This window comes from Salvelinus sp. IW2-2015, linkage group LG23 (genome assembly GCF_002910315.2).
Source record: "Salvelinus sp. IW2-2015 linkage group LG23, ASM291031v2, whole genome shotgun sequence".
Classification (NCBI taxonomy): Eukaryota; Metazoa; Chordata; class Actinopteri; order Salmoniformes; family Salmonidae; genus Salvelinus; species Salvelinus sp. IW2-2015.
The window spans coordinates 33,838,866-33,847,066 of NC_036863.1; the positions used below are offsets into that span (position 1 = coordinate 33,838,866).

At 38.5% G+C, this 8,201-nt stretch overlaps 1 protein-coding gene across 2 annotated transcripts; it reads left to right on the forward strand.

Moving 5' to 3' along the window:
• The first annotated feature begins 753 nt into the window (after positions 1 to 753).
• LOC111950876 (LIM/homeobox protein Lhx1) lies at positions 754 to 6,524 on the forward strand. 2 transcript variants are annotated; one of them, XM_023968795.2, is made up of 5 exons: positions 754 to 1,520; positions 2,750 to 2,973; positions 3,476 to 3,750; positions 4,405 to 4,570; positions 5,034 to 6,524. In XM_023968795.2, exons 1-5 carry the CDS (start codon positions 1,351 to 1,353, stop codon positions 5,405 to 5,407), a joined length of 1,209 nt encoding a protein of 402 aa, XP_023824563.1. In that variant the 5' UTR covers positions 754 to 1,350; the 3' UTR covers positions 5,408 to 6,524. The 2 variants fall into 2 exon arrangements, with proteins under 2 accessions (XP_023824563.1, XP_023824564.1); XM_023968796.2 differs by having other exon boundaries at positions 3,509 to 3,750.
• The last annotated feature ends 1,677 nt before the right edge of the window (positions 6,525 to 8,201 follow it).

The following is an 8,201-nucleotide window of genomic DNA, read 5'->3' on the forward strand; positions in this document are numbered from 1 at the left end:
ACTTTTTGTCAGTTTTTAGTGTCATACAAACTAATTCTTAATGTGGGGTTTAATAGCCCACTTTAGTAATGATAAAATGTAATTATCATCCAAGTCTGACAACACAAAGTAGTCTACCTCTGTCGTTTTGCCTTGTCCTTTTGCCACATTTGAGGTGGGTTGGTTTCCTTCCTTTCAAAGACAAGTGAGAAGTCTGTCACATATTTCCGTTGTTTATTCGTATGTTTCTAATTGAACAATCTAAATATCTCTGTGTCAGATATACATATCCGTTTGATGAATCGATCTGTGAACTTTAGTGCGTCCGCGTTATTCACTTTCTCTCCTCTCTAAAGACGTGAAAACAAACTATATAAGCCAATCCATAATGATAGACTTCTAAGTGATATTTACAAATACTGTTAGGCGAAAACGAACTTCGTTTCCTCTGCCAAAATGACTTTAAGCTACAAGAAAAGCGGTTGTTTTCATGAAATACTACTGTACCTTATTAAATGTATCCTACCCGGAGACCCTAGCTGCGCTTCGACCTGGAATAGAATATATATGCTTGCTTTATCGAGGGAAAATTGCTTTTCTAAAATAATACGACCGTAATACGACCGTTTCAAAGATATGGGGCAATAGTCCTCTGTTCCCTATTAGTGTACGGCAGAGTTTAGAGGGCACGGTAATTGCCACTCCAATAGCAAGCTGCTGATAGGTGTTGTTTCAACATGACGTCAGGAGGCTCGGATAAAGGCTAGTTCTTGCGCTTTCAGAGGCACGCATATTACTGAAGCTTGGACTAAAGAGTGCATTATACTCGAAGAATCGAAGGAATATTACAGAATTTACAAGCAATTGAACAGATTTTATCATATTTGTTGTAGTTTTCTGCTTTGGCAGTAATCATTGGCTGTGTGGCAGTTATGTATTCGGGCGTAATTGTAGTGGCATGATGCCTGTTCAGATTCACTGAATCATATTAGCCTACGATCGCTCCTCTCGGCTCATCTTGATGGACAAGGGGAGGCCTTGCTGCTCTCAAGTTTGCATTCTTGCTTGTGAAATGTATTCACTTTGTTAAATTATTTGTTCGTTTTTGTTTTTATTGATACTATTTTGTATAGCCTATGGTTGTCCTGTGCATGCGAGAGGAATGCAATAATATTTGAGCTCACAGGATATGATGATGCTAACTCATTGTTAAGAGATTCGTCTGGATGAGCTGCATACTCTGGATTGTCGAAGGAGTGGATTAGAGCAGGTCATTCTCCAAATCAACAAAGCAACCAAGGAGACACATCGCTTTGATTTGGGACAAACAGGGAAGACGTTCAACCTGGGAATAGCTGGAATTATCCAAACATGGTTCACTGTGCCGGCTGCGAAAGACCTATTCTGGACAGGTTTCTACTCAATGTTCTGGACAGACCATGGCACATTAAGTGCGTACAGTGCTGTGACTGTAAATGCAATTTGACAGAAAAATGTTTTTCACGGGAAGGGAGACTGTACTGCAAAAACGACTTTTTTAGGTAAGCACACCTGGGCACATGGCTTTCAATATTGTGAGGAATAGCTTTTGCTTCTAATGGGTACCAATTAAGCAGAACTATGCAAATGAACAACAGATGATGTAAAATACAAGTTTTATAATTACTAAATTCTATTGCAAGATTATGTTTTTTGCTTCATGGTTACATGCTTAGTGTCAATTTAGAGATAGTTTAATCTATCCTCATGAGCGACATAAATTTAACAAACCAGAGACAGGATGCCCAGATTATGTGTGGTGATCCACCAAAAGCTGATACATTATACGCATATATCACCATGTTCTGTGACAGATTCAAGGAAATCGTCCTTTGTTTACAAGGAAAGGCTGCCAGACAAGCGGGGATGAGAATTATGCCAGGATTCTTGACGGAAGTGTATCCCGCCTCAGTTCAATCAGTCGGCGCACACCCGTTTGTTTGTTGAGACTCTAGTGAAAATGTGATAAGTGGATTTGAATAATAAATCAGCTTGAAAAAACCCACACTGCAATCACAGACCTCCAGTCCACACGCGTTTGTTAACTATTTGAATACACATATATTTACATAAATAGGCCACATTGCAAAATTGAACAGTTAAGTGTGGCTTTGTTATTTTCAAGCATTAAATAGGATGTATTTCAATAATGGAACGTTTTTTTTAATGAATGTTTGAATTATTTCCATTCAATAACCTAATAATAAACGGTGTGGACTTTCTTGAATAATAGTTTTAGGTAATCATAGTTATACAACACGTAGGTCTAAATATAAGATATATATATTTATTTATAACAATTTATTTAGCCTAAAAACCTAAACTAGGATCTTATATTTACGGTGGTTGAGTAACTGGTTATCTGTGTGAAAAAGGCCCACGTACAATGAATATAGTGGCTGGCTTTCGTTACCTCGCAGGCAGGCCCAACATCAGTGTAGCCTGTAATTTCCAGATCAACGTTTAAAATAAAGCATAAGAAATTGATATGTCATTATAATCACTTGGAATCTCATCAAGAAGATTTGTAGCATAAAAATACTGAAAATACAGTTATTTTGCGTCATGAAAAACGCATGTCATTTGTGTAAACATCTATAATTTAGCCAATAATGATGCCATTTAGTTGGTAATCTGATGTGAATCTTTTCTGTAGCTCTTTGCTGCTACTCTGTCTGCTCTGCAATGTTAAGTCGCTGATGGTATTTATTTTTTGCTTTCTTTCTTTTAGGAGATTTGGCACAAAGTGTGGAGGTTGCGCCCAGGGGATCTCGCCCAACGATTTGGTTCGAAGGGCAAAGAGCAAAGTGTTTCACCTGAACTGTTTCACGTGTATGATGTGTAACAAACAGCTATCCACCGGAGAGGAAATGTACATTCTAGATGAATTTAAGTTTGTTTGTAAAGAGGATTATCTAAGCAACAGCAACGGAAAGGACACAACCCTCCTCTCAGGTATGGAACATAACATGACTTGAACCACATCACAACTAGGAACCGCAAACCCGTGTTTATATTTCCATATATTTCTGAAGCCTCTTGTAAATCATTATTTTCTCATTTTTCCTATTGCTTTATATTCCATTTATTTAAAAAAAAATGTAGTTCGAAAATAATTATGATAACAGCATCCGGATAGGCCTAATAACAGTACAAATCTAAACAATGTTGTTGATGACAATGAAAAATATTAAAGCTAAAATATTATTAGGCCTATAGGAATGATAATGTATTGTTTTCTTCATTAATGTTATCATCACCACCAATAATAATAGGACTAAAAGTAGTTGGCTAATAMGCCTATTGCCTAATGCTAACAATAACAATATTAATAATAATAATATCCTAATAATGATACTGTATTCTTGACGCTTATTTTTTGTCTATTTGTTAAAGAGTATAAAGACATACGAATACATTTCAAATCATTTCATTTCGTCTTTCTTTCATCTCACAGTCACGACTTGCAGTGACCCAAGTCTATCTCCAGATTCCCAAGACCCACAGGATGATAGTAAAGATTCGGAAATCGGACATTTATCCGATAAAGAGGTGGGCAGCAATGAAAACGACGAGCAGAACGTAGGGGGGAAACGACGTGGGCCGCGAACCACCATTAAAGCCAAGCAACTGGAGGTCCTCAAAGCTGCTTTCGCGGCCACGCCAAAACCCACCCGACACATCCGAGAACAGCTGGCGCAGGAGACAGGGCTCAACATGAGAGTAATCCAGGTAAGAGTCTATTTCCCTTTAGCTTATATCACATGTAAAATCAGATAGATGTCTATTTTCAGTATTCGTATTCGTCTGTGAGAAAGTATTTTTTAACAATGGCACCTTCGTCAATAATGGCAGAAGGCAAGATATGCAGACTGGATACCACGAAAGTGGTGCAGATGCACACATTCTCCTGACGTTCTTAATGCTTTATGACATCTATCTATATGCATATCAATGCAAATGACTCTGTTTTCTGATTTTGAAATTAGCCTATTCATTAGGTATCATTATGTTGTAATTGTTAGACTAGTATATGTTGTGGTAATTGTGACTGAAAACCCTATAGGCCATTGGTTGACAACACATCGGTAAGTCTATCCTATCAATTCACCTGTATCCTGTAATTTGAGTTGTTAAATCCCTGGTATTCACGAAACAGACGATAGATAAACTGAGGGTTAAAGATCATTAAACAGTGACAGGTGAGCCAAGGACCCACATAGGTATACTAGGCCTATATAGGCTAATCACGTCATGATTATTAAAATGACATCTCACAACATGTCATCAGACCAGCTGCATACATTTTTGATGCAAAAAATAAATATTTGCCGGCGTATAAACTTCATTTTAATCATCTCTTTTCATGTTATTTGTGGTGTGCAGGTATGGTTCCAAAACCGGCGGTCTAAAGAGCGGCGCATGAAGCAGTTAAGCGTGCTGGGTGCAAGAAGGCACGCGTTTTTCCGCGGTCCAAGGAGAATGAGAACTCTGGTCGACCGACTCGAACCCGGGGAGCTGATCCCCAACGGTCATTTCTCATACTATGGTGGTAAGTTCTTGTATATTGACCATGGTCCACCCAAATAACTTTGTGTTTAAAGATGATCAGATTATAACTTTGACTATGAGAGCCATTCACGTATGTTAATCCTTTACTTTGTTTTCATTCCTAATATGATTCACTATTCAGAGGTGTTTTAATGCATTTTATATCGATTTTTTTGGCAATAGGTTTAGGCATACTGTGTGAATTAGGCTACATTTAAAAATAAGATACGTTTTTTTCGATTATAGGCAATAGTTGTCATTGTTTTAAGTTTTTATAATACTGTCATCCTGCAAGTCACTATTATGTCAAATTAACTCTATACTACAGGAAATGTATTAGTTAAACTTTTTTTGTAATTCAAATGACATTCTCGTGGTGTTGTACCAGTATAATACATTTTGTTATAGTTTTATTTTCACCACACAAGCATTTCTCATAAATATTCGGGTGTATATTTTTGCAGATTATCAGAGTGAATACTATGGGCCTGGAGGAAATTTTGAGTACTACACCCAAGGCCCCCCATCGTCACAGGCCCAGACCCCAGGGGACCTAGGCTTCTCCTCTGGCCCCGCTGGCACCCCTTTAGGGGGCATGGACCATCACCTAGCTGGGCATCACCCATCCAGTGAGGTGCAGTGCTTCAATGACATCATATCTCACCATCCAGCGGACTCACCTAGCCCAGAGCCCAACGGACCTGGGTCAATGCACAGCATCTCCAGTGAGATGTGTGGCCCCAGCACACCCTTCACATCACTGTCCCTCAACGGCAGCGGCTACAGCAACCAACTGTCACACCCCTCCTCAGAGATGAGCGAAGGCACTGTCTGGTAGCCCACAAGACATTATGAAGCCAAGGTTAACTATTGACTTAGGAGGCAAATTAAGTCCTGAGCAAGTATCCTTGTTTAATTTATATTATTTATTTATTCATTCATTCGTTAGTTAAATGTATATGCATTTAATTTATTACCTGTCTCCAAGTTCCTGTACTGCTGTGTTGATGTTGCAGTTTTATTTCAAGATACACACAGTAACAGTCTAGACTCCAATGCAGTCATATAATGGTGACTGCTGTACGAGCGTTCAGCAGATCTTTTGTTTTTATAGGGTCTCCATATCAGATCAAAATTATTTTTGACCAAAAGCTTTTATGATGGCTTTGGTAATTGTGCTTATTTCTCAATACATTTTTTTGTTTCTCTGTATATTTCTGTGTTTTGCCAAATCCTAGACAGTTTGCCTTCAAAAGGAAAACTTAAAAAAGTTGTATAACCCTTTATTTAATAGAAAATAACTTGTATTTTAAGATGAAGTCAACCTTCAAAAAAATCGATGGACAATGGTTTGAGGTGGACATAGAACAGTCAACTGTTTACGTATATATTTACAGTACTTCAGGGGTTTGAATATCAGCATTGTTTGAAACCTCTCGATTCAGATGGAGAACATCTTTCAAGCAACAAACCAAACTTTTGTATTTATTCTATTTATATTATGGTCGTGGTTCCTCACTGTGCTAGTTTGTATTATTGTGTTTACTTTGAAGAAATGTAAAAACACAAATAGACAGTTGCCAAATAAGGATAAAAGCACAATATTGTAAGTGCTTTGTATCATCAATTGCTGAACATACTACAAGAAATGTAGTAGCATTTTTTAACCGAATGAGTTACATTGTAGAACTTTCTTTCATGAGGATGTCTAACGTTGAAAGACTTCAAGCAGATCACTGAATTGAACAACCATTGTGCAAAATGCTTTATTTTGTGTCATGAAAGTCCCAATGATTAAACATTGATGGTCAAATATGCCACCAGCAGCTGCTATATTCTTGAAATATCAACTCTCATATGATGTATTTTATTGTTCTGATAAACCTAAGCTTATGTGATCTACAGTGCATATAAGACCATTCACTGTATAATAAAACATGTTGAAAAAACTGAAAGATTTGTATATTTTATTCATCCTTTATTCAACCAGAGAAGTCTCATTAACATCTACATGTCTTTTTCAAGTGAGGCCTGGCCAAGTAAGCAGCATATAGTTACACATGAGACACAACATAAAACATTACAAAGAATGTACGTTAAAACAGTGCAAAGTGCACAAGATAACTTAAAAGTGCATGTTTAAAAATGTGCAATCTGTGGTCAGCAGTCCCCCTTTCATCAATCAGAATAAATTGATCAGTTGTAAGTGTTTTTGCTAAGGGTTTCAGGGTGATGGGGCAGCAAAGCTAAAGGAAACTCAGTTCTTCTGTTGGAAACAGTATATAAAACACAGTTCTTTGATCTCAGACGGTAATGTCAATGAATTGGTAGGGTGAATAAAGGGCTTAAAGTTCTGTCATTTGATTTTTTTTTAAATCATCACTGGTATGTCTAATAAATCACTGTGTGGGTTTATTTCATGAAAAMAACTCCAAAATGTATTTTTAATATCATTTATTTCCCTGAGCTTCCTTTGGCCCTGGAAATGCTCAGTCTGAGTGTGTGGGCATTAGTAAACAAATGTGAAGATATTTACAGTGCATTCGGAAAGTATTCAGACACCTTGACTTTTCCCACATTTTGTTACCTTACAGTCTTATTCTAAAATGGATTTTAAAAAATCTGCATCAATCTACACACAATACCCKATAATGACAAATCAAAAACAGGTTTCTAGAAATGTTTGCAAATATATTGAAAAAAAAAATGAAATATCACATTTATGTAAGTATTCAGACCCTTTACTCAGTACTTTGTTGAAGCACCTTTGGCAGCGATTACAGCCTRGAGTCTTCTTGGGTATGATGCTACAAGCTTGGCACKCCTGTATTTGGGGAGTTTCTTCCATTATTCTCTGCAGATCCTCTCAAGCRCTGTCAGGRTGGATSGGGAGTGTCGCTGCACAGTTATTTTCTGGTCTCTCRAGAAATGTTCGATCGGGTTCAAGTCTGGGCTCTGGCTGGGCCACACAAGGACATTCAGAGACTTGTCTCGAAGCCACTCCTGCATTGTCTTGGCTGTGTGCTTAGGGTCATTGTCCTGTTGGAAGGTAAACTTTTGCCCCMTCTGAGGTCCTGAGCTCTCTGGAGCAGGTATTCATCAAAGATCTCTCTGTACTTTGCTCCGTTCATCRTCCCTCAATCCTGACTTGTCTCCCAGTCCTTGCCACTGAAAAACATCCCCACAGCATGATGCTGCCACCACCATGCTTRACCGTGGGGATGGTGCCAGGTTTCCTCCAGACGTGACAGTTGGCATTCAGGCCAAAGAGTTCAATCTTGGTTTCATCAGACCAGAGAATCTTGTTTCTTATGGTCTGAGAGTCCTGTAAGTGCCTTTTGGCAAACTCCAAGCAGACTGTCATGTGTCTTTAACTGAGGAGTATCTTCTATCTGGCCACTCTATCATAAAGGCCTGATTGGTGGAGTGCTGCAGAGATGGTCGTACTTCTGGAAGATTCTCCCATCTCCACAGATTAACTCTGGAGCTCTGTCAGAGTGACCATCGGGCTCGTGGTCAACCCCCTGACAAAGAACCTTCTCCCCCGATTGCTCAGTTTGGCCGGGTGGTTTCAAACTTCTTTCATTTAAGAATGATGGAGGCCACTGTGTTCCTGGGGACCTCCAATGCTG